The sequence below is a fragment of the Sus scrofa genome, chromosome X (assembly GCF_000003025.6).
Source record: "Sus scrofa isolate TJ Tabasco breed Duroc chromosome X, Sscrofa11.1, whole genome shotgun sequence".
NCBI classification, from domain to species: Eukaryota; Metazoa; Chordata; class Mammalia; order Artiodactyla; family Suidae; genus Sus; species Sus scrofa.
Window position 1 is genome coordinate 41,724,151 of NC_010461.5, and position 25,597 is coordinate 41,749,747.

Sequence of the window (25,597 nt, forward strand, 5' to 3'; positions counted from 1 at the left end):
AGGTGGCTACAGCTCCAATTGGACCCCTAGCCTGGGAACCTCCATGTGCCGCGGGAGCGGCCCTAGAAAAGGCAAAAAGACAAAGATAATAATAATAATAATAATGCCACAATGATTGTGATTTGAGTGGGATTTGATAGCGCAGATGGCAAGGAATGGGACACTTGACTGAGAGATACAAATAATAATAACGCTGACCTTAGATTCAATACATACAATAAAGAGTTCCCTGGTGGTTCAGTAAGTTAAGGTCCGATCCACCATTGTCACCGCTATGGGGTGGGTTCAATTCCTGGCTTCCATCCCCCCAGGGGCAACCACCATTCTGTTTATCTCCCTCCCTTAATTTTATTTTATTTTTTTATTTTTTTTGCCTTTTCTAGGGCCCCACCCACGGCATATGGAGGTTTCCAGGCTAGGGGTCCAATCGGAGCTGTAGCCGCCAGCCTGCACCACTGCCACAGCAACGCGGGATCCGAGCCGCGTCTGCAACCTACACCAGAGCTCACGGCAACGCCAGATCCTTAACCCACTGAGCAAGGCCAGGGATCGAACCTGCAACCTCATGGTTCCTAGTCCGATTCGTTAACCACTGAGCCACGACAGGAACTCCAATTTTAATTTTATTTTTTAGTATTTTAAACTTGTGGGTTATTTAGAGGAAGTACACATGGTCAGGTTGGCAGAGCCGGGAATACCTTCAGGCTTTCAAAGGAGAATGTGAAACTGAGCGCAGCTTAGGAATATTTCTTCCACAGGATTTTATTTTTTAATTTTTTTATCGAGATATGGTAAATGTACACTATCATGTATGTTTCAGGTATACGGCATGGTAATTCAATTTTTTTTTTTTTTTTTTTTTGCGATTCACAATTTTTAAAAGTCATGCTCCAGAGTTCCCATTGTGGTTCAATGGAAACGAATCTGACCAGCATCCATGAGGACACAGGTTCCATCCCTTGCCTCACTCAGTGGGTTAAGGATCTAGCATCACCGTGAGCTGTGGTGTAGGTCACAGATGCAGCTAGGATCCTGCTTTGCTGTGGTGTAGACCGGCAGCTGTAGCTCCAATTGGACCTCTAGCCTGGGAACCTCCATACGCTATGGGTGCGGCCCTTGAAAAAAAAAAGTAATGCTCCATTTATAGTTATTACAAAATATTGGCTATATCCTCTGTGCTGTACAATATATCTTTATATCTTATTTATTTTATATGTAACCTCTTGATCCCCTGTGCCTATCTTGCTCCTCCCTCTAACCTCTAGTTTGTTCTCTATATCTGTGACTCTCTTTTTTTTGTTATGGTCACTAGTTTGTTGTATGTTTCAGATCCCACTATAAGTGAGATCATACAATAGTTGTCTTTGTCTGACTTACTTCAGGAAGCATCAGATAAAGCCTCTCCGCTCCCCTCCGTCAAGACTGTTTTGCAAGAGCTGGCCTCCAGCCTGTCAGACTCTTCACGAGGGAAAGGGAGGGTTTGTTTAACCGCTTTGAACTTTCCTTTTGAACTTGTTTGTGTTCAAACCGGACCCTCGATCCCATCGCTCCGTGAGGCATTTTAATAACGTTTTGCTGCTGTCAGAAACAACCTTTCGCTCTCCGGCCAAACTCCAAAGCTTGGATTCACCGAGCTCCAAGCCTCCGCCCCACCTCCTCGCCCAGAGTGGCTCCGCTGGATTCTTGCAGCCGCGGAGGAGAGGACGGGAGAGGGGGATCGGTCCCCACCCCCACCCCAGGCGGGCCGGCGACACCCCCACACCCCACCCCCACACCCCGCACGCGCCCGGCTCTGCCACCTGACCTCCCAGCTGCCTGCGAGTCATCAGCCTGGTGAGTGCTGGGTCGGGCCGGCCTCCCCGCCCCCTCCTTGGAGAGGGGACTTCTGACGACAGCCACACACACACACTCACACACACACGCACACACACCCCGAAACCCGCGCGGTTGGAAGGAGGCCGATTTGACCCCCGCGTCCCGTGCACCCAACTCGGCCGGCCCGGGCTGGAGGCAACGCAAATGCAATCTTCAGCGTCCCAGGGCCCCGCGGTCACCCGAGGCCTCAACCGAGCCGCCGGCCGGTGTCAAGCCTCCCCTCCCCGCCCCCGCACGGGTACCCCGCCGTCGCACGGCCACCTGCTGCCCCGATTGCGCGCCGCGCTCTCGCAGAAGTTGGGGCAGAAAAGGGACGACATTTGCCAGTCTCCCCCCACCCCCCCACTTGCACCACGGAGCGTGGGGTTAAACACTGCGATTGCAAAAGTCCCGTGTCTGATCTCGCGCCTTATCTCCAATTGATATGAGGAAGGCCTTTGGAACTTTTGCCAATTTTTAACCGCCCATGAGGATTGCAGATACCCCAGCGCTGGCAGGTCATACATGAGGACGATTGGAGCTGTGTGGGGTTTTTTTGGGTTTTTTTTTGTTTGTTTGTTTGTTTGTTTTTCTTTTCTTTTCTTTTTTCTTTTCTTAAGCGGTTTATTGAAAGAAGTATTCAACCCAAGATTGTCGTTCCTTTATTCCCCTAGCCTTAATTTGCCCACCCAGGTGTGGGACCACTGACTTCAAGTCAGGGAGAAGGATGAAGATGCAGGCAATTTTCCTCAGCAGGGCAGAGTGTGGGAAAGAAGACTCTAGAGAGTTTTGCCTGTCCTTCCCCTCTCACATGGGTTTCTTAAGCAAGAATTTTTTGCGTTGAACATTTTTCTTTTTCTTCTACCTGTTCGCTGGTCACAGCTTCTGGCCAACAGTCCCAGCATAGAACGTTCCTGCTTGCGGAGTTCAAGACTCCTTGCCAAACTGGCACAGTGCCTTTCTAGGCAGCAAGAAATACCTGTAACTTCCTACAGCGGTGCCCCAGTGGTGTCCTTTTCTCCCCCTTTTCCGATGTCTGAATTTGAGAATGGATGTGAGAGGCGTTCCCGTCGTGGCGCAGCGGAAGCGAATCTGACTAGGAACCATGAGGTTGCAGGTTCGATCCCTGGCCTGGCTCAGTGGGTGAAGGATCCGGCGTTGCTGTGGCTGTGGGGTAGGCCGGCGACTACAGCTCCGATGCGCCCCCTGGCCTGGGAACCTCCATATGCTGCAGGTGCGGCCCTAACAAGACAAAAAAGACAAAAAAAAAAAAAAAAAAGAAAGAAAATGGATGTTAGTATTCCACTGATAACAGATAGTAATAAATAATAGTAATAAAATAAATGGTAATAAATAGATAAAATGATATTCTTATTTGACAAAGTTGTGAAAAGTTTGACATATTTTTCAGTTGAAAGAATTAGCAACGGAATTATAATAAGTCTTAAATGGAGTGGAATACACTTTTACATAAGTTTTACTTCATCATTCTTTTACGATATCTAATAAATCCCCCTTATGCTCACAGCCTCTTTTATTTCCAGAGGATTTTTTTTGTTCTGGAATAGAAAACTATGAAAATCAGATGAAAAACACTTCGCCATACCTCACGATCGTATGGATGATAGAAGGGGATTCATAACACTTTCCAGAATTACAGAACATGTGCGAATATATAAATGGCTGTAACTCTGCACTTGAATGATTTATAGTAAGATCCAAATTAGATTACAAAAGAAAATAGATGTTGGTGTATTATTATAGTGGCATGTGTTGTCACTGATGCACTGCCTTTCTTATCGTGCAGTTCAGAAAAATGCAGAGCAGGAAGACCGGGGCCTTGAAGGTCACAGAAGGCCATCAACACCATCCACAGATGGGGAGGGCAGCAGGAGAAGGTGACCTGCAGACGCCCAGAAAGGCCACCAATGAGGGAGCTACACGCCCCCCTGACGAGCCTTGGGGGCTAGGGTGTTGGCATAAAGGGAGCCTTGCCTTGTGCAGACAGTCAGCTTTCCCTGGGGGGGTCACTAGCGCCAAGGTGTGGCTGTTGGGGTGTTGCTTTTCTGCGGCTCTCTTTTTTAAAGATTGCTTAACAAACAGCACTGGTAAGTTGATTGAAGCTGTCTTGTGTTCTGGGCTGTCCTCTCGCTCTTCTTTTGTATATGACTCCTCCTGCCAGATTGCATATTTTGTTCAGAGCTAGGGAAAATGTGTCTGTCCTTTCTCTGTTTTTTTTTTTGTTTGTTTTTGTCTTTTTAGGGCCGCACCCGCAGCGTATGGAAGTTCCCAGGCTAGGGGTCGAATCGGAGCTGGAGCCGCCAGCCTATGCCAGAGCCACAGTAAAGCAGCATCCGAGCCACGTCTGCAACCTACACCACAGCTCACAGCAACGCTGGATCCTGAACCCACTGAACCAGGCCAGGGATTGAACCCAAGTCCTCATGGATACTAGTCTGATTCCTTTCCACTGCACCACAATGGGAACTCCTCCAGTTCCTTTTTTTTTTTTTTTTTTTTTTTTGCTTTTTAGGGCTGCACCTGCGGTATATGGAGGTTCCCAGGTTAGAGGTCGAATTGGAACTACAGCTGCTGGTCTACACCACAGCCACAGCAATGGGGGATCCAAGCGGCGTCTGTGACCTACACCACAGCTCACAACACTACCAGATCCTTAACCCACTGATTGAGGCCAGGGATCGAACCCACAACCTCATGGTTCCTAGTCGTTACTGCTGTGCCACAACGGGAACACCTCCATTTCTAATTTTTTTAAAAAAATCCCTACTGGGGTCTTGCCAGGGGTCTTGAGTGAGGTGTTTTACTGAATTTGCTCCATGAAATAACATGTCCCTTTATCTCGGTTACCTTCAGTAGATCTCCCCCCATGACAATGTCTTCCATTAAGATTGAGTGCGTTTTGCGGGAGAACTGCCACTGCGGTGAGTCGCCCGTGTGGGAGGAAGCGTCCAACTCTCTGCTCTTTGTGGATATTCCCGCCAAAAAGGTTTGCCGGTGGAATGCGCTCAGCAAGCAAGTGCAGCGAGTGACCCTGGGTAAGGATGGAGCCCGGGCTGGGAGCTGCCCAGACAGCCATTCTCTTCTTCCCTGGAAAGGGACGGTCACCTAATGTGTCAGTCCCCCCAGGGACCTTCTTGTTAAAAGGTACTGAATATACTTTAAAAGTCTTGGATCGTCATCCTATGTCACCCACTGCGACCCAGGAGTAACATCTGGATCATCCACACGTGCCTCTTCCCTTTTGGGGTCACATTCCCCATTTCGTTTTGGAGTGTGAGTCACAGCAGGATCTTTCCTTTTTTTTTTTTTCGTCTTTTTAGGGCCACACCTGTAGCATATGAAAGTTCCCAGGCTAGGAGTCCAGCCGGAGCTGCAGCTGCCGCCAGCCTAGGCCGCAGCCACAGCAACGCCAGATCTGAGCTGTGTCTGTGACCTACACCACAGCTCATGGCGCAGTGGGTCCTTCACCCAATAAGTGAGGCCGGGGATCGAACCCGTGTCCTCATGGATACTAGTCAGGTTGGTTACCATTGAGCCACCACGGGAACGCGCCACGGTAGGATCTGTTCTTAATAGCTGCAGATAACAGCCTTGAACGTCAGAGACCCTGTTTGTGGCACAGCAAATTCGTCTACCTTGGGTCAGGCCAAGCAAGGCCTTGACTGACCAAAAATAACAGCTATATCCCTTCTTTGAATGTGCAGAGAGCTTGCACCAGGACTTTCTCTTCCCTGTACAACGTAGGATTCGTGAAGGAATTTTGAGCGCCTTTGCATATGATTCTGTTTATGGCCCTGTGGTTTCCCGAGGCGGGGCTTATCACATTCTATGGCCCTAGGGTATGGGCTTGACCAGTGATAAAGTTTCTTATTTCTTTGTTGTGTTTGTGGGAACAAGATACTAGGAATTCCCATGACCTTAGGACACTGTCAACTCAGATCTGGGGACCTGAGAATTGTTTTCGTTTTTGGCCACCCCATGGCACATGGAGTTCCTGGGCCGGGGATCAGGTCCGAGCCATCGTTATGACCTTCGCCCGCAGTGGGGGCAATGCCGGATCCCTATCGCACTGTGCCTGGCCAGGATCAAAGCTGCGTCCCAGGAGTTCCCGTCGTGGCGCAGTGGTTAGCGAATCCGACTAGGAACCATGAGGTTGCGGGTTCGATCCCTGGCCTTGCTCAGTGGGTGAAGGATCTGGTGTTGCTGTGAGCTGTGGTGTAGGTTGCAGACGAGGCTCGGATCCCACGTTGCTGTGGCTCTGGCGTAGGCCGGCGACTACAGCTCCAATTGGACTCCTAGCCTGGGAACCTCCATATGTCACAGGAGGGGCCCTAGAAAAGACAAAACAAAACAAAAAACAAAACAAAGGTGCGTCCCAGTGCTCCAGAGACACCACTGATCCCTAGTTGCGCCACAGTGGGAACTCCTCCAACTTTTTTTTTTTTTTTAATGAGAAGGAACAGCTTTTAATTCACACAGGGATGTGACCATGGCTAGAGGCAAAATGACTATGACCTGCTGTGATCAGAGTAGGGAAGGGACCTTTCCTAGTCTCTCTTTCCCAACATGCACACCTAAGGGATCTATTCCTAAGCCTAATCTGCAAAAACAAAAACCAACCAAACAACAAAAAAAAAATCCCAAACTACGGGAAAGGCTTGTGCTGTCAGCATTTGCTTGAAAGCTAACAGAAGCCTCAGGACACAGGTTGGGATCCCAGACGAGAATGTGACCCTTCTAACAGTGTCCTGCACATTTCCTGGGATCCTTAATGGCTCCAATCAACTTTTGCACAGGACTTTTAGCTAGAAGCTCCACCTAGAGCACCCAGCGTCTTGCCCTGAATAGATGCTTCGGAAATGTTTTCAAAGTAAATTTTCATCAATTTGTTTCCTGTGACTGCTCACCGTGGTAATCAATCTCTCCACTCTGAAATAAAAAAGTTTCCTGGAGTTCCCTAGTGGCTCAGTGGGTTAAGGATCTGGCGTTGTCACTGCAGCGGCTCGGTTGCTGGCTGTAGCTCAGGTTCAACCCCTGGCCTGGGGAATTTCCACAGGCGTGGAAGTTTTTGTCATGGCCAAAAACAAATTTTTTTTTAATTAAAAGAAAGTGTCCTTACACGTGGAAAAATATTAAACCGAGAAAACCTAAAATTTAAATATACAAAATATAAGAATATAAGGAAGATGTGTTTGTTCTTACTGCGTCTATTTTTATTTATTGTTTGTCATGTTTACTTCCAAAAAGGATTTGAGAAACAATGTGCAATTAGATACATACAAAATAGGGCCCCTTAAAAAAAACAAACAAACAGGTCTTAATTTAAAAAACAAAACATGTCCTGTTTTGGAGGGAGAGAGATGTCACAAAACTTAGCGGCTGAAACTCAACTAAACGGTTTGTGTCTCTGAATTTGCTGAAGATCGGGCAAATTGAGCATCGCTTGCTCTGTGGTTATGGCTCTTGTTCATGGCATGCTCCCACCCCCTCTCCCCCATTCGGAAATCTCTCCTCTGAACGCGCCGTGGCACCTGCTGCAGGGTAGGGCGGCTGCTGTGGTTTGACTTCTCTGCTTCTCTCACTAGGCTAGGCGCTTTCAGAGGAACTGGGTTTCATTCATCTTTCCATCCCTGCTGCCCAGTTCAGCACGCGGGGTCCCTATGCTGCACGAATATACTAGGCTGTGTAGCCTTCACTCTTCAGTGGAAAGAAGGGTGCATGCCCGTGGTCCAAAGTGCCATGTCGCCTTCGGGGTACCGGGTGGTGTGATGGCTGTGTGTGCTGCTCGGCCGGCCCTCTGACTGCTGCTTTTGCCTCTGCAGATGCTCCTGTCAGCTCTGTGGCCCTTCGCCAGGCAGGAGGCTATGTCGCCACAGTTGGAACAAAGTTCTGTGCTTTGAACTGGGAAGATGAGTCAGCAGTTGTCTTGGCCGCTGTCGATAAAGACAAGAAAAACAATCGATTCAATGACGGGAAGGTGGATCCCGCTGGGAGATACTTTGCTGGTATGGTTTATCTTTAGCATCTATGTACTGAGCTTTGGAGAGGATCAGAATCTGTCTTATAAAAGTCTCACAGCTGCAGTGGTGAAAAGAATTGTTGTTCCTAACAGATCTTGAGGGCTTCTTTAATTTTTACTTGAGTCACTTTGATCCCGCTCCAAAACAAAAATTCCCATGAGAAAAGCTTCCTGGGGGAGCTCCCGTTGTGGCTCTGTGGGTTAAGAACCCGACACAGTGAGGACGTGGGTTCGATCCCTGGCCTCGCTCCGTGGGTTAAGGATCCGGCATTGCCGTGAGCTGTGACATAGGTCAAAGATGGGGCTCAGATCCGGTGAGGCTGTGGCATAGGCTGCAGCTGCAGCCCCCATTCAACCCCTGGCCCGGGATCTTCCATAGGCAACAGATATAGCAGTTAAAAAAAAAAGAGAGAGAGAGAGAAAAAGAAAAAAGAAAAAAAACTTCATAGATGTTCCTTATAGTTGCTATCTCTAGCAGACTAAAATATATATGGTATTTTTGTAGTTGCAATGAGTTTTATACTAGAGGTCATGTTGTCGTTTCTGGGTTATTCTTTAAATTCTATTGGAGTAGAGTTGACTTACAATGCTGTACTAGTTCAGAGAGATATAGATATATATCTCCATTCTTTTTTCCCCACATAGATTATTACAAACTATTGAATATATTTCCCTGTACGCTACAGTAGGTTCTTTTTTTTTTTTAAGGACTGCACCTGTGGCATATGGAAGTTCCCAGGCTAGGGGTTGAATCGGAGATGTAGCCACCGGCCTCCACCACAGCCACAGCCATGGGGGATCTGAGCCGCATCTGTGACCTACACCACCGCTCACGGCAACACTGGATCCTTAACCCACTGAGCGAGGCCAGGGATCGAACCCACAACCTCATGGTTCCTAGTCAGATTCATTTCCAATGCGCCGCAATGGGACCTCCCACAGTAGGCTCTTGATAATCATCTATTCTCTAGAGTAGTGTGTATATGTTATTCCCAATTCCTCCCCGCCTCCTATGGTTTCCCCAAATGGTTGCCCTAAATTTGCTTTTGAAATCTTGGATCCGGTTTCTGTTTTATAAATAAGTTCTTTTGTATCATTTTGTTGTTGATGTTTAAATTGGAAATAATTTCACATGTACCCGGTGGGGGGCAGTAAGAATAGCACAAACAACACCTGGTCAGTCTTTCCCTGGTCTCACCTCTGGCAACATTTTGTTTCATTTGTTTTCTCAATATACATAAACATTTTTCTCCAGGATCATTTGAAAGTAAGTTGCATATGTCATGTGCTTTTACCTCTAAAATACTTCAGTGTGAATTCCCCAAGAAAAAATGACATATGCGGGAGTTCCCAGGGAGGTCCCATCGTGGCTCAGTGGTTAACCAATTTGACTAGCATCCATGAGGACACAGGTTCAATCCCTGGCCTCGCTCAGTGGGTTAAGGATCCAGCATCACCATGAGCTGTGGTGTAGGCCACAGATGCAGCTCGGATCTGGTGTGGCTGTGGCTGTGGTGCAGGCTGGCGGCTGTAGCTCTGATTCGACTGCTAGCCTGGGAATCTCCACACGCTGCAGGTGCAGCCCTAACCAAAAAAAAAAAAAAAAAAAAAAAAAAAAAAAAAAAAAAAAAAAAAAAGCTTACATGACCACAGTATAGTATTCATCTCAAAGAAATTTAACATTATATGGTCATTTTAGCTAATATACTAGTTATATTCCAGTTTTGTCAGTTAGCCAAATAATGTCCTTTATAGCATTTTTTCCCCTCCAGCACAGGATCCAGCCTAGGATTATGTGTTGCATTTAGTTGTCATTTCTTTTGAATCTTTTGAATCTGGAACAGAACATAGACCTTTCTTTGTTTCGAATGACATTGCTGTTTTTGAAAAATGCAATCCCATCCCGCTCCCCTCTTTTTTTCATAGGCTATTCCTCATGTTCCTCCTGGTTTTGTGTTTGTCTAATGTCTTCTTTCGATTAGATTGATGCTATCCGTCCATGGCTGGAATCCCTAAGTGATGCTCTGTCCTTCTCAGGGTCCCCCATCTGGGTACCATCTGTTCCTCATTGGTAATGTTACCCAGTTCCCAGCTGAGGTCTTGAATTTCTCTACTGCTGCATAGTTACTTTTTTTTTTTTTTTTTTGCTTTTTAGGGCTGCACTTGCAGCACATGGAGGTTCCCAGGCTAGGGGTCGACTTGGAGCTGTAGCTGCCGGCCCACACCAGAGCTCACAGCAAGGCCGGATCCTTAGACCCCTAAACAATGCCGCATCCTCATGGATACTAGTCAGCTTCATTACAGCTGAACCACAACGGGAACTCCTCTATTTTTTATTGTAATTTATAAGCGTTCGGTGGGACTCCTTAGTGATCTACTGCTGTGTAACAAATTAGCTTGAAATGTAGAAGCTTAAAAGAAGCATGAATTATCACACTTAGTTTCTGAAGGTCGGGAACCTGGGTCTGGCTTAGCTGGATGGCTCAAGGCTATGTCATGACGTTGCAGTCAAGCTGTTGGCTAGGGCTCCAGGCTTGGGGTGGGGGGCTGGAGTCTGAAGGGGCCTGGAGGGGGTTGGCAGGAGTTCCTTACCACGTGGGCTGCCTGGGACATGGCTTCCCTCAGAGCCAGTGATGATAGAGAGAGAGAGCGCACCCGAGATGGATGCTATGGTTTTATTAACCAATCTCAGAGGTGACATAACATCACTTCTGCTGTGGGCTATTGTCCCGCAGTTACGGAGGGGACTAGATGAGGGTGTGAATATGGGGAGACCGGGCTCTTTAGGGACCATCCTAGAGGCAGGCTACAACATGGGAAGATACCTTAAAAGTCCAAGCAAGGGAGTTCCCATCGTGGCTCGGTGGTTAACGAACCCGACTAGGATCCATGAGGATGCGGGTTCAATCCCTGGCCTTGCTCAGTAGGTTAAGGATCTGGTGTTGCTGTGAACTGTGGTGTAGCTTGCAGACCGCAGCTCAGATCCCATGTTGCTGTGGCTGTGGTATAGGCTGGCAGCTACAGCTCTGATTCCACCCCTAGCCTGGGAACCTCCATATGCCGTGGGTGCAGCCCTAAAAAATAATAATAATGCATTTCACATTTAGTTCTCATGTACCTCCCCTCGCTCAGTGGGTTAAGGATCCCGCGTTGCCGTGAGCTGTGGTGTAGGTCGCAGACACTGCTCAGATCTGATGTTGCTGTGGCTCTGGTGTAGGCCGGTGGCTACAGTTCAGATTAGACCTCTAGCCTGGGAACCTCCATATGCGGTGGGTGCGGCCCTAGAAAATACAAAAAAAAAAAACCACAAAACTTTATTCTGACAATCTCTTTTTGATGTGTTTAGAATTATTTATAAGTAATATAATTATTGATATGCTTTGACTTAGATATACCATTTTATTATTTGTTCTCTCTTCTTTCCCTCTGTATTTCTTATTTCTCTGTTTCCCCTCTCCTACCTTCTCTTGGGTTGAGCAGTTTTTAGAATTCAATTTTAATTTATCTATTGCGATTTTTCACTCATCTCTCTGTATATTTTTTTCCTTTTTGGCCGCCTCACAGCATATGGAGGTCCCGGGCCAGGGATCAGAACTGAGCCACAGTTGCCACCTACACCATGGCTGCAGCAATGACGGATCCTGAACCTACCGTGTGGGGCTGGTGATTGAACCTGATCCCAGGGCTGCAGAGATGCCGCCAATTCTGTTCTGCCACTTGGGAACTCCTGTCTAGTTTTTTAAGGGTTCTTGAAGGGATTACAAAATGCCTAGTTAACTTTCAGTCTATGCAGAACCAATATTTTACCACTTCAATTGGTAATCACCCATTTATGTTATAGTTGCCTGTCTATACACATGGATTGAAAATCCCATCAGAAAATGTTATTTTTGCTATCAGTCATCAAAAATGTTTTTGAAGAACTGAAAGGAAGAAGAGTCTATTATATTTACTCATATATTTACTATTTCTTTTTATTTATTTATTTTGTCTTTTCTAAGGCCACACCCGAGGCATATGGAGGTTCCCAGGCTAGGGGTCTAATTGGAGCTGTAGCCGCCAGCCTACACCACAGCCACAGCAACTCAGGATCCGAGCTGCATCTGTGATCTACACCACAGCTCCCGGCAATGCCGGATCCTTAACCCACTGAGCGAGGCCAGGGACCGAACCCACATCCTCATGGTTCCTGGTCGGGTTTGCTAACCACTGCGCCACGACGTGAACTCCAATATATTTACTATTTCTGTTGTTCCTTCTTCACTCCTGATGTCCCAAGCTTCCTTTTGGTATGTCCCTTCTGTCTGAAGAGCTTCTTTTAGCAGTTCTTTTAGAGCAGACCCACTAGGTGTGAATTCTCTTAGTTTTACTTCACATGAGAATGTCTTTATTTCACCTTCGTTCTTTTTTTATTATTTCTTTTATTATTTCTTTTTTTCTTTTATTTTTTCTGTATTTATTTTTTCTACTGTGCAGCATGGTGACCCAGATACACATACATGCATACATTCTTTTTTCTCCCATTATCAGGCTCCATCATAAGTGACCAGACAGAGTTCCCAGGGCTACACAGCAGGATCTCATTGCTCATCCATTCCAAAGGCAATACTCTGCATCTGTTAACCCCAAGCTCTCTACCATGATCACCTTCGTTCTTAAAGGACTATTTTTCACTTAATATAGACTCCTAGGTTGATGCTTTTTGTTCCTTTCAACAAATTTAGAACATGACACTTCCTTCTGATTTCCACCATTTCTCATGAAAAATTGACAGCCATTGAATCACTGTTCTCCTGTATGTAATATGTTGTTTTTCTTTCATTGACATCAAGAATTTCTATTTAACTTCAGTTTTCAGAAATGTGATTATGATGAGTCTGAGTTAGGGTTCTTTGGGCTTCTCCTGTTTCAGATTTGCTCACCTTCTCGGCTCTGTAGTTTTATGCTTTTCATCACACTTGGAAAATTTTGAGCCATTTACTTCTTCAAGTGATTTTTGGCCGTTTTCTTTCTCCTCTCCCCTAGGAATCCAGTGACACATAAGTTAGCTCTTTTGTTGTTGTCGCACAGGTCCCTGACACTCTACTGCTTTCTTTTCAGTCTTTTTTCCTCTCTGCTATTCAGATTGGATAATTCCTTTTGCTCTAGCTTCAGAAACTCTGGCTCTTTCCTCTGTCATCTCTAGTCTGCTACTGAGTCCATCCAGTAGGGGTTTTTTGGTTTTTGCTTGTTTGGCCACAGCAAGCAGCAGCTTGATCTGAGATCTCAGTTCTCAGACCAGGGATCAAATCCAGGCCACAGCGAGGCAAGCACCAAATCCTAACCACTAGACCACCCGGAAACTCCCCCACTCAGTGGGTTTTTTATTTCATTGATTTCGTTTTTCAGTTCTAAAAATTTCACTCAAGGATTCTTTATATCTTCTACTCCTTTGCTGCTATTCTGAGTTTTAAGACTTCATAAATTGTTCATTTGAGCCTTTTTGTAAGAGCTGCTGTAGTCTTTGTCAAATAATTCTAATATCGGTGCTGCCATCTCTTTGTCTGCATTGGTTGATTCTTTTTCCTATACATGTTGACATGTTCGTGCTTCTTTGGGTTGCCAAGTAATTTTGGAGTGTATCCTGGACATTTTGACTGTGGCATTAGGAGCCACGGGGTCTTGCTTAAATCCTCTGGAGGAATGTTGATATATTTGTTTCAGGTTCAGATCGCAAGTTCCAACCTGCTTTCTTCAGGTGCCATTAGGATCTGTCCCCTGTGTGTGCCAGTCATGGGTCAATCTGAGCGCTAGGAGGAGTTCTATCCATCAGCTCCCTTCTCCAAGGCTGTGGTATGCTAATTAGATTCCAACCCATACTTGTATGAGCAGGAGATGAGCCCAGGAGATCACAGACAACTTTATGGGGTTGCATTCCTGAGCAACATCCCTCTTCGCTGTCTTCTAGTACTTTCCAGCTTTCTGGAGCTCTCCTTTTCATTCCTCCAGTCAGACACCACCCACTTCTGTGACTGCACTGCCTCCAGGGCCAAGTAGCAGGAGGGGTCGGGGGAGAAAGAGGGAGACCATGAAAGCAACAGTGTTTCAGTGTTCCCATTGTGGCTCAGGGGTTAACGAATCTGACCAGGAACCATGAGGTTGTGGGTTCGATCCCTGGCCTTGCTCAGTGGGTTAAGGATCCGGCATTGCCCTGAGCTGTGGTGTAGGTCATAGATGTGGCTCAGATCCCACGTGGCTGTGGCTGTGGCTTAGGCCAGTGGCTACAGCTCCGATTCGACTCCTAGCCTGGGAACCTCCATATGCCGCAGGAGCGGCCCTAGAAAAGGCAAAAAAGACAATAAAACAAAACAATACAAAAAACAAAACAAAACAAACAGTGTTTGGCTCTGCCGTTTTGTCCTTGCATCGTCACTAAATGGAGAGGAATGTCACCTTCCCTCAGAGTTTTGATTCCTGTAGTTTCCTGTGGCTGACCATTCTCCGCCTTTGCTATCCTCACTGCAGAATTGTCTGGGGACCAGTGCACGAGAAAAGGGAGGGAAGGGACTGGAAAATAACCAGGGCATTTCTTCCACTCTCTGAGCCTCAGGAGTGTTTGCTGCTCACTGTAGCAGATCTAGACTGTTTTTCTCTTGGATCTCATTCTGCCTGCACCACAGTGCTTATTCCTTCCAAGTTCCAGGCTGTGTTGAGTTCAGGCCGGGACATACTGGAGGATAAAATGGAGACACATCACCAATTAGGTGATACTTCAAATTCTATGTTCTTGGAGTTCCCGTCGTGGCTCAGTGGTTAGTGAATCCGACTAGGAACCATGAGGTTTCGGGTTCGATCCCTGGCCTTGCTCAGTGGGTTAAGGATCCAGCCTTGCCGCGAGCTGTGGTATAGGTTACAGACACAGCTCGGATCCCACATTGCTGTGGCTGTGGTGTAGACCAGCGGCTATAGCTCCGATTTGACCCCTCACCTGGGAACCTCCATATGCCATGGGACGGGCCCAAGAAATGGCAAAAAGACAAAAAAAAAAAAAAATTCTGTGTTCTTCTCTGAATTTTCTGTTCAGAGTTCTCAAATAGCGCTGCCATGCATTTTGTCCAGGTCTTCTAAGAGCTGTGCTCAGTGGGAGAAAATGAGGTGGGTGCAGCTGTCTGGGACTAGAATCTCTCAGGGTAGGCGTTTTTTTTTTTTCTTTTTTTTTTTTTTTTTGATTTGTTTGCTTTTCATTTTTGTTTTCTTTCACAGCTGCACCTGCAGCCTATGGAAGTTTCCCAGCTAGGGGTCACATCTGACCTGCAGCTGCGGGCCTACCCCACAGCCACAGCAATGCCACAGCTTGCGGCAGCGTCCGATCCTTACCCCACTCGGCGAGGCCCAGGATCAAACCCACCTCCTCAAGGATCCTAGGTCAGGATCTTCACCCCGTGAGCCACAACGGGAACTCCCTCTCAGGGTAGTTTGAATTTGCATTATACGCAAGGTTGTTGTCATTTTTTAAAAAAATAGCATCCAGGAGTTCCCGTCATGGCGCAGTGGTTAACGAATCCGACTAGGAACCATGAGGTTGCGGGTTCGGTCCTTGCCCTTGCTCAGTGGGTTAACGATCCGGCGTTGCCGTGAGCTGTGGTGTAGGTTGCAGACGCGGCTCGGATCCCGCGTTGCTGTGGCTCTGGCGTAGGCTGGTGACTACAGCTCCGATTCGACCCCTAGCCTGGGAACCTCCATATGCCGTGGGAGCGGCCCAAGAAATAGCAACAACAACAACAACAAAAGACAAAAAAAAAAAAATAGCATCCAGATTGGGATTGTGTAATAGTTGATTTCACCAGGGGGAAGAAGATAGTGCTTTATATGGACGGAATGCTGTGTGGCTGAGCTCTGTGCTCTTTGGTGTTTGTAGGAACCATGGCTGAGGAAACAGCGCCGGCGGTTCTGGAACGGCACCAAGGGTCCCTGTACGCCCTCTTTGCCGACCACCACGTGGAAAAGTACTTTGATCAGGTGGACATCTCCAATGGTTTGGATTGGTCTCTGGACCACAAAATCTTCTATTACATCGATAGCCTGTCCTACTCCGTGGATGCCTTTGACTATGACCTGCAGACAGGAAAGATTTGTATGTACTTTTTCATCATTTTTCTTAATATTGCTGGTATTTTTTTTCACGTGTATCTGACTAGCAAGCTGCCTCTCCCTTAACCCATGTGAAAAGATCCTTATTTTCCCAACAGAGAATTGCCCGATATGATGATTGCAATGTGGTAACGACGACACAGGCTCGACTCTGCTGCCAGTCAAGCCATGGCTTTCACACAACTAAATATGGCCACTGTTGGCATTGCATAGCTAGATCCTTAATCCTTTTTCTTGCAACCATATCTAGAAAGAGGTTCCCTGGAAAACAGATTCTGTGCTTAGAGGCAAATAATGTATAACAGAAAAGGGACAAAAGAACAGAAAATTAGAAATGGGGGTTGATATTTCTTATTTGGACTTTAATTAACTATAGGCAAGTACTCAAAGACAACTTTTCAAAATGGAAAAGTAGGAGTTTCTATCGTGGCGCAGCAGAAACACATCTGGCTAGTATCCATGAGGACACAGGTTCGATCCTTGGCCTTGCTCGGTGGCTTAAGGATCCAGGGTTGCCATGAGCTGTGGTGTAGGTCACAGACACGGCTTGGATCCTGCATTGTTGTGGCTCTGGGGTAGACCGGCAGCTGCACCTCCCATTCAACCCCTAGCCTGGGAACTTCCATATGCCCCAGGTGCAGCCCTGAAAAAGCAAAAAGTAAAAAAAAAAAAAAAAAAAAAAAAAAAGTAGCTACAGATTGTTCAACTCCATCAGTGGACTCTCCATGAGACATACTTGGAAACTAGGAAGGAAGGAATTATTGGGAAGAATTTACAAGGGGGTGCTTGAAACTTTCATGAAAGGCGCCAAACCACAAGAACGAAACCAATCCTAAAAATGATTTGAAAAAAATCCGAAGACTGTCATGTAGATTTAATCAGAGGCAAAATATTCCAGCAGATGTTTTACTCTTAAAAGACGTAGTGCTCCTTTTCATGACTATTTTTACCCATTTTCCCTGCACATGGCTTTAACATTCTTTCCATTATATCTCAATCGGATTACTGTAATGACCTGGATTTTGTAGCGCAAAGTTCCTCTGGATTTTGATGTCTTTTTTTGGGGGTGGGGGTGTATTATGATTCCCTTTAGGGCCAGTTGCTTTCAGAATACTCCTTTCAGAAACAAGCTCTTTTTTTCTTTAGTTGAAGTATAGTTGATTTACAATGTAGTGTTAGTTTCAGATGTACAGCAAAGTGATTCATTTATATGTACATATATATATGTTCTTTTCCCTTATAGAAGCCCTACTCATATTTAGAGTTTGTTTGTTTTTTTTCCTAGTAGTATGTTTTGATAAGGTGATTTTGGAGCATTTAGTCAGGCAGAACAGAACTCATACATCTTGCTAGTTTTTATGCATCGACTGTTTGTACAGTTCCTTCTAGATCTTGGAGTCAATCAAGGTAGGAGTTTCTGGAAGTAAAACAGCAAAGGTCTAACCTCAGACTAAAGTGTGCATTCAGGTCTTCAGTTCAGATCAGGTCTTCAGTTCAGATCAGCCTCAAAAAGATATTTTGGTATTTTATTAAGGATTCTGGGGAGTTCCCATCGTGGCACAGCAGAAACGAATCCGACTAGGAACCATGAGGTTTCAGGTTCGATTCCCTGGCCTTGCTCTGTGGATTAAGGATCCGGCATTGCCCTGAGCTGTGGTGTAGGTCGCAGACACTGCTTGATTTGGCGTGGCTGTGGCGTAGGTGGGCAGCTGTAGCTCCGATTAGACCCCTAGCCTGAGAACCTCCATATGCCACAGGTGTGGCCCTAAAAAGCAAAATAAATAAAGAAATAAATGGGTCAAAGTTAACCTTTATTCTAGCTCTCACCTTGACCTTTAAGAACATCATTTATGGAGTTCCCGTTGTGGCGCAGTGGTTAACGAATCCGACTGGGAACCATGAGGTTTCGGGTTCGATCCCTGGCCTTGCTCAGTGGGTTAAAGACCCGGCGTTGCCGTGAGCTGGGGTGAAGGTTGCAGACACGGCTGGGATCCTGTGTTGCTGTGGCTGTGGCGTAGGCTGGTGGCTACGGCTCCGATTCGACCCCTAGCTTGGGAACCTCCATGTGCCGCGGAAGCGGCCCTAAAAAAGGCAAAAAGACAAAAAAGAAAAAAAAAAAGACTCCTCCAGAAACCCTGAATTCCTGCGTTGCAGAACGCCGACTAGCTTACCTTGTAGAGAACCATTTTCCTTCCCCTAGAATCAAAAGCTATTTAGTTTGTGCCCATTGCTGTTAATAAAAAAAAACATCATTTATAATCAGCATTATCTGTCACCAAGTACCTGATAATCTTCTATACTAAAATATGTACCAGTAGGTCTTAAGAAGTTTTATTTATTTATTTATTTTGCCTTTTCTAGGGCCGCTCCCGCGGCATATGGAGGTTCCCAGGCTAGGGGTCGAATCGGAGCCGCAGCCACTGGCCTACACCACAGCCACAACCACACGGGATCTGATCTGCGCCTGCAACCTACACCCCAGCTCACGGCAATGCCGGATCCTTAACCCACTGAGTGAGGCCAGGGATCAAACCGGCATCCTCATGGTTCCTAGTCAGGTTTGCTAACCACTGCGCCACGACAGAAACTCCAGAAGTTACTAAAATATATTCAATTGACATTTATATTTAATTGCTTTCTTTTGTTTTCGACTGCACTTGTGGCACACGGAAGTTCCCAGGCCAGGGATCAAATCCACGCCACAGCAGAGACCTGAGCAGCTGCAGTGACAATGCCGGGTCCTTAACCCACTGCTCCATAAGGGAACTCCAAGAAAAATTACTGTTATAGATCTTGTTTATGGTTTTGGAGATTCCAGAAAAACTGGTCCATATTAAACCAGTCTTAGAGAACTAAGCTGAAGACTTAAATTTATAGACCTTGTAATAACAGCTTTGTTTTACTACTAAGGTAGAAACTCTAATGCTTCTTTTCCCATGCCTAAACAAAGATACTCAGTTACAGTTCTTCAAATTTTTTTTGTCTTAGTATAATTGCTGAATGACCTCTTTATAAGTTTGAGTTCAGTAGATGACCCATATTATGGATATTATATTTATTGGGTCATACTTTAATTAATAGAAGATAATTAATATACTATATTGAAGTGCACTATAAGATTTGCAGTGCATTACTCCACTTTTTTCATATTTCATAACATTTCAGCTGGAGAGAGGAAGACCAGAATAGTTCAGAAAAGTCTTGCTCTTAGGATCTAGATAAAGTAGTTCACAGTGCGTCTTTTAAAACATATTTAAGGAGTTCCCATTGTGGCTCAGCGGAAATGAACCCGACTAGGATCCATGAGGATTCAGGTTCGATCCCTGGCCTCACTCCATGGGTTAAGGATCCGGCATTGCCGTGAACTGTGGTGTAGGTTGCAGACGCAGATCAGATCCCGGTGGCTGTGGCTGTGGTGTAGGCCGGTGGCTGCAGCTCCAATTCGACCCCTAGCCTGGGAACTTCCATATGCCTCTTGGGTGGCCCTAAAAAGACAAAACGAAAACAAAAACAAAAACAAAATCGCACCTGAAATTGCACTGGAACACTGGAAATATAAAAAACACTAAAATCATAAAAATACATAGCCCCATTATTTCCCTGTAAAATGTATTCAATTCATGTCTAAATTTCAACATTTACTATATTACTATTGCTCTGATTTAAAATATCACATCCAGGAGTTCCCGTCGTGGCGCAGTGGTTAACGAATCCGACTAGGAACCATGAGGTTGCGGGTTCGGTCCCTGCCCTTGCTCAGTGGGTTAACGATCCGGCGTGGCCGTGAGCTGTGGTGTAGGTTGCAGACGCAGCTCGGATCCCGCGTTGCTGTGGCTCTGGCATAGGCCGGAGGCTACAGCTCCGATTCAACCCCTAGCCTGGGAACCTCCATATGCCGCGGGAGTGGCCCAAGAAATAGCAACAACAACAACAACAAAAGACAAAAAGACAAAAAAAAATAAGATAAAATAAAATAAAATATCACATCCAAAGGATAAGGCAAAACCACCTACAGACTGACACATTTGTTTATTTCTCAATTTATGAAAATGTCCTACTGGTATTAAATAGTGAAAAAAGTTAACAGTTTATTATAATTTTTATTTTATTTTTTTGTCTTTATTTTTTTGCTTTTTAGGGCCACACCCGAAGCATGTGGAAGTTCCCACGCTATTGGTCGAACTGGAGCTGTAGCTGCCGGCCTACACCACAGCTACAGCAAAGCCAGATCCTTGACCCACGGAGCAAGGACAGGGGTTGAAGCTGCGTCCTCATAGATTCTAGTTGGATTCCTTTCCCCTGCGCCACAATGGGCACTCCATATTATAATTTATTTGATTTAGCAGTCTAGGAGGTTTGCAGCCATCAGTGGTTCCAGTGCAATATCAGGTGCAATTGGGAATTCAGAGTTCTCGTCGTGGAGCAGCAGAAACGAATCTGACTAGGAACCATGAGGTTGCAAGTTTGATCCCTGGCTTCGCCCAGTGGGTTAAGGATGTGCCAGTTGCCATGAGCTGTGGTGTAGGTCGCAGACACCGCTCAGATCTGATGTTGCTGTGGCTGTGGTGTAGGCCAGCAGCTGTAGCTCCAATTCGACCCCTAGCCTGGGAACCTCCATATGCCGCAGGTGCGGCCCTAAAAAGACAAACAAACAAACAAAAGGTGCAATTGGGAATTCAGGAATCTCTGAGGTGTTGGAGGTGTAACAAACCTTGTGGGGAAGATACATGCATACTTTCCATAGTGCAGCTGAAGGGATCTCTCTATTTTATTTTTTATTTTTTGCTTTTTAGGGCCACACCCGCAGCATATGGAAGTTCCCAGGCTAGGGGTCTAATCGGAGCTGCAGCCACTGACCTATGCCACAGCCACAGCAATTTGGAATGGGAGCCGGGTCTGCGACCTACACGAGAGCTCATGGCGACGCCAGATCCTTAACCCACTGATCGAGGCCAGGGATCGAACCCGCAACCTCATGGATCCTAGTCGGGTTCATTACCCGCTGAGCCACGAAGGGAACTCCTGAAGGGGTCTCTCTAAAATTGACTACATCAGTTTCCTTCTCAGCAAACTGACCTGGGCTACTGAACATGGCTTTTATTGCTCCTGATGTTAGCACATGTTCTCTTTTTACAATAAATTCTTGACTATCCTGGAGTTCCCGTCGTGGCGCAGTGGTTAACGAATCCGACTAGGAACCATGAGGTTGCGGGTTTGATCTCTGGCCTCGCTCAGTGGGTGAAGGACCCAGTGTTGCCGTGAGTTGTGGTGTGGGTTGCAGACAGGGCTCAGATCCTGAGTTGCTGTGGCTGTGGTGTAGGCCGGTGGCTACGGCTCCGATTCGACCCCTAGCCTGGGAACCTCCATATGCTGCAGGAGCGGCTCAAGAAAAGTCAAAAAGACAAAAAAAAAAAAAATTCCTGACTATCCGAAGCTATCAGTTTGCCATATGAGGCATCAGGCCCTTCACAGCCACCATAGGATCTCTATTCTCTGTCCATCATGTTCTTAGGAAATTCTGCTTTGCATCTACAGGAACTTTAGGAGTTTCCTGGTGCAGTGGGGACACACTGAGTCCAAGAATTCTGCTTTCTTTTATTCCCCCGTCCTCTGAAAGCTTCGACAATTGTGTCTGTACCCAAACTAAAGGGAGTGAGTCCATCCCAAATCCTGCAGTCAAAATCCTTTGTTGAGGGGTGTTCGCCCATGTTTCTGGACTTATTTATTAATTCATTTATTTTACTTATTTACTTATTTTATTTATTTATTTTTGGCCATGCCCATGGCCTGCTGAAGGTCCCAGGCCAGGAATCGAACCTGCACCACAGCAGTTACAATGCCAGATCCTTAACCGGCTAGGCCACCAGGGAACTCCAGGACATTTTTAGAGCTAGGGATCCTCCTGAACCATCCCGCCTGTGCTGCCCACATGGCAGACCCTGGATCAGCAGAAGTGATCAGTATTTTGTTGTTGTTGTTGTTGTTGTTGTTGTTGTTGTTATTGTTGCTATTTCTTGGGCCGCTCCCGCGGCATATGGAGGTTCCCAGGCTAGGGGTCCAATTGGAGCTGTAGCCACCGGCCTACGCCAGAGGCACAGCAACTCGGGATCCGAGCCGCGTCTGCAACCTACACCACAGCTCACGGCCACGCCGGATCGTTAACCCACTGAGCAAGGGCAGGGATCGAACCCGCAACCTCATGGTTCCTAGTCGGATTCGTTAACCACTGCGCCACGACGGGAACTCCAGTATTTTTTTAAATACATTTTATTGGAGTAGAGTTGATTTACAAGGTTGGGTTCGTTTCAGATGTACAGCAAAGTGAATCAGTTATACATATACATATATCCATTCTTTTTTCCCAGATTGTTTATTATAGAATATTGAGTAGATTTCCCTGTGCTGGCAGGAAACTCTGACACTGGTAGCTAGAATCCCCAGGATCTTGGGGGCAGTTCAAGGCAGGGGGTACAGAAACCAGCTTTGAAACAACTCAACAGGTTGAAAGAGGAGAACTCCATGAATGGGGCAGCCTGGTCAGAGGTGATCAGTATTTATGATCAACTTGTTATTTGGTGTGTGTGTGTGTGTGTGTGTTTTGTTTTTTTTTTAACCATAGCCAACCGCAGAAGCATTTACAAGATGGAGAAAGAAGAACACATCCCAGATGGAATGTGCATTGATACTGAGGGGAAGCTCTGGGTGGCCTGTTACAATGGAGGAAGAGTGATCCGCCTGGATCCTGAGACAGGTAGGCCCACAGCAAAATAAAAACTCCCTGTCATGTCTAGAAAACGCCAGACACTAGGGACTGGAGAAACTTCATTGCTAATAAAGATGCGTATTGGGAGTTCCCGCTGTGGCTCAGTGGTTAACGAATCTGACTAGGAACCATGAGGTTGCAGGTTTGATCCCTGGCCTTGCTCAGTGGGTTAAGGATCCATTGTTGCCGTGAGCCGTGGTGTCGGTCACAGACACGGCTCGGATCCTGCGTTGCTGTGGCTGTGGCGTAGGCTGGCAGCTACGGCTCCAATTCGACCCCTAGCCTGGGAACCTCCATATGCCGAGGGAGCGGCCCTAAGAAGATGAAAAAAAATAAAAATAAAAGTAAAATAAATATGTGTATTTATCTTTGATGAGATATATTCAAAGATGAGATCTATTCAAAGGTCTCAATTGGATGCTTTTGGAAATAAGGGCCAAAGACATAGACCAAAATTTATGATCAGAACGCCTTTCCCTACAGTGGTAAGTCTTTTTGCTCAAAATAAACTATCAAGGAAGGTAGGTGAACAAGCTGGGTCAAGTCTGACCTCCAGATCCTCTTTGAACTTTCTTTTGGCTCCACAAGGGATCCTAAAAGCTTGCGCGGGTTGAAAATGTGCTACAGTTAGACTTTAAAGGAACTATTTGGTGATCTAGGGAAAAGACTCCAAACCGTGAAGTTGCCTGTTGATAAAACAACCTCATGCTGCTTTGGAGGGAAGGATTACTCTGAAATGTACGTGACCTGTGCCCGGGATGGGCTAGACCCTCAGGGTCTTTTGCAGCAACCTGAGGCTGGTGGAATCTTCAAGGTGAGCTGGCTCTGTCTTTTATTTTGAGGTCTTGCAATAAGTAACTGAGTGATTGGTGCTGTTTCATACTTCCCCAAACTATGAAGCCTTCATGCTAGGCTTAAAAACATTTTATTTAGATTTTCTAGACCTTAAGTTATCCGAAGTCCAGGACAATGTGTTTAGCCTACTTTGTACAGTACTTAAAAAAATTTTTTTTTCGCTTCAGGGGTGTTTGTTGAATTCTATAAATCAGTAGAATCGGCTTGGAAATCCAGTGTTTGAAACATGTTGATGCAATTAGTTGATTGTTTTGATGTTGCAAGAATATTTCAGGTTCTTAACTTTTTTTTTTTTTTTGGCTTTTAAGGGCCACATCCACGAGACATAGGGAAGTTGCCAGGCTAGGGGTCCAATTGGAGCTGGAACTGCAGCTGTCGGCCTACACCACAGCCACAGCAACACCAGATCTGAGCAATGTCTGCAACCTACACCACAGTTCATGGCAACTCCAGATCCTTAACCCACCGAGCGAGGCCCGGGATCGAACCTGCATCCTCGTGGATACTAGTGGGGTTCGTTACCACTGAGCCACAATGGGAATTCCTCTTAACTCTTTTTTTTTTTTTTTTGTCTTTTTGTGTTTTCTAGGGCCGCTTTCACGGCATATGGAGATTCCCAGGCTAGGAGTCGAATTGGAGCCGTAGCCACCGGCCTACGCCACAGCCACAGCCACAGCAACGCGGGGTCAGAGCCTCAGAGCCGCATCTGCAACCTACACCACAGCTCAGGGCAATGCTGGATCCTCGACCCACTGAGCAAGGCCAGGGATCGAACCTGCAACCTCATGGTTCCTAGTCGGATTTGTTAACCACTGCGCCTCGACGGGAACTCCATCTCTTAACTCTTTTTTTGGTGGTGACATAAACACTGATAAAAATTATGGCTCTCTTGAGCTGAAAAGGAATGTAGAAATCATCTCAAACCCCTTTCTTCAACAGATGGGAAGAAGATAGAAATAAATTCAGTTTTAACATTATTTATTTATTTATTTATTATTATGGCTGCATCTGTGGCATATGGAAGTTCTCAGGCCAGGGACTGAATCCAAGCTGCAGCTTCAGCAATGCTGGATCCTGCAACCCGCTGAACCAAGCCAGGGATTGGCCAGGATCAAACCCAGGCCTCCACAGAGACCAGAGCTGCTGCAGTCAGGTTCTTAACCCACTGGGCCACAGCGGGAACTCCATGAGTTCAGTTTCAAATTCTAGTGGGAAAGGGTTGCTAGATGGATTCTTACCCATGTGGATAATTGGGTGGGACCATAAATATCTAATCAAATAATTCCTTTTTATGATAGGAAATAAAACAAGAATAATAGGTGGCTAAATATATTATTGTGAATCATAAAACTGCTTTTGGAGAATACTTGTATCAAAATTCCTCTCTTTTCTTTTTCTAACAGATAACTGGCCTGGGGGTCAAAGGACTTCCTCCATATCCTTATGCAGGATGAGTGACAAGCCTTCTTTCCTATTGCAGGAGACTTTGAAGACAACTAGAAAATTCGGGAGCTGAGATTTCAGTCTAGCTACCCCAAAAAAATGAAGCAATGAGATTATTAATAGCATTAAATTTTTACTGACAATTTTTAAAAGGCAGAGCATTTTTAACAAAGGGTGATGGGTGCTTTTGATAACATAAGACGTTTTGCAAAGGTGCTATAGAAATATAGAGTTGGCAGTTCCCTGGTGGCCTAGCGGTTAAGAATCCAGTGCTATCACTGCTGTGGTTCGGGTTCAGTCCCTGGCCTGGGAACTTCCACATGCCACAGGGGTGGCCAAAAAAATAAGAAATGTAGTTTTTCAGCTGTCAACCCAGCCTCTTGAGTCTTTGAAATTGCTGGTGGAGTGGGGGAAGAGGGAAGGGACCATATCTGCTCTTTATTCTGCATACTACACCCAAAGCTTCAAAACACTAATAAATAGTAGTTTGGTAATGACTTATATGATTGTGC

At 46.0% G+C, this 25,597-nt stretch overlaps 1 protein-coding gene across 5 annotated transcripts; it reads left to right on the forward strand.

Annotated features, from left to right (window-relative positions):
* On the forward strand, positions 1,510-25,586 carry RGN (regucalcin (senescence marker protein-30)). 5 transcript variants are annotated; one of them, XM_005673576.3, is made up of 7 exons: positions 1,510-1,833; positions 4,732-4,910; positions 7,698-7,880; positions 15,792-16,007; positions 22,644-22,775; positions 23,447-23,601; positions 25,046-25,586. In XM_005673576.3, exons 2-7 carry the CDS (start codon positions 4,742-4,744, stop codon positions 25,094-25,096), a joined length of 906 nt encoding a protein of 301 aa, XP_005673633.1. In that variant the 5' UTR covers positions 1,510-1,833; positions 4,732-4,741; the 3' UTR covers positions 25,097-25,586.

Bases quoted from the DNA above. Each gene is read 5' to 3' on its own strand.
- RGN (XM_005673576.3), top strand. From the start codon at position 4,742: ATGACAATGTCTTCCATTAAGATTGAGTGCGTTTTGCGGGAGAACTGC. The intron at 4,911-7,697 runs GTAAGGATGGAG...TTGCCTCTGCAG, and splicing joins AGTGCAGCGAGTGACCCTGG to ATGCTCCTGTCAGCTCTGTG. The intron at 7,881-15,791 runs GTATGGTTTATC...TGGTGTTTGTAG, and splicing joins CGCTGGGAGATACTTTGCTG to GAACCATGGCTGAGGAAACA.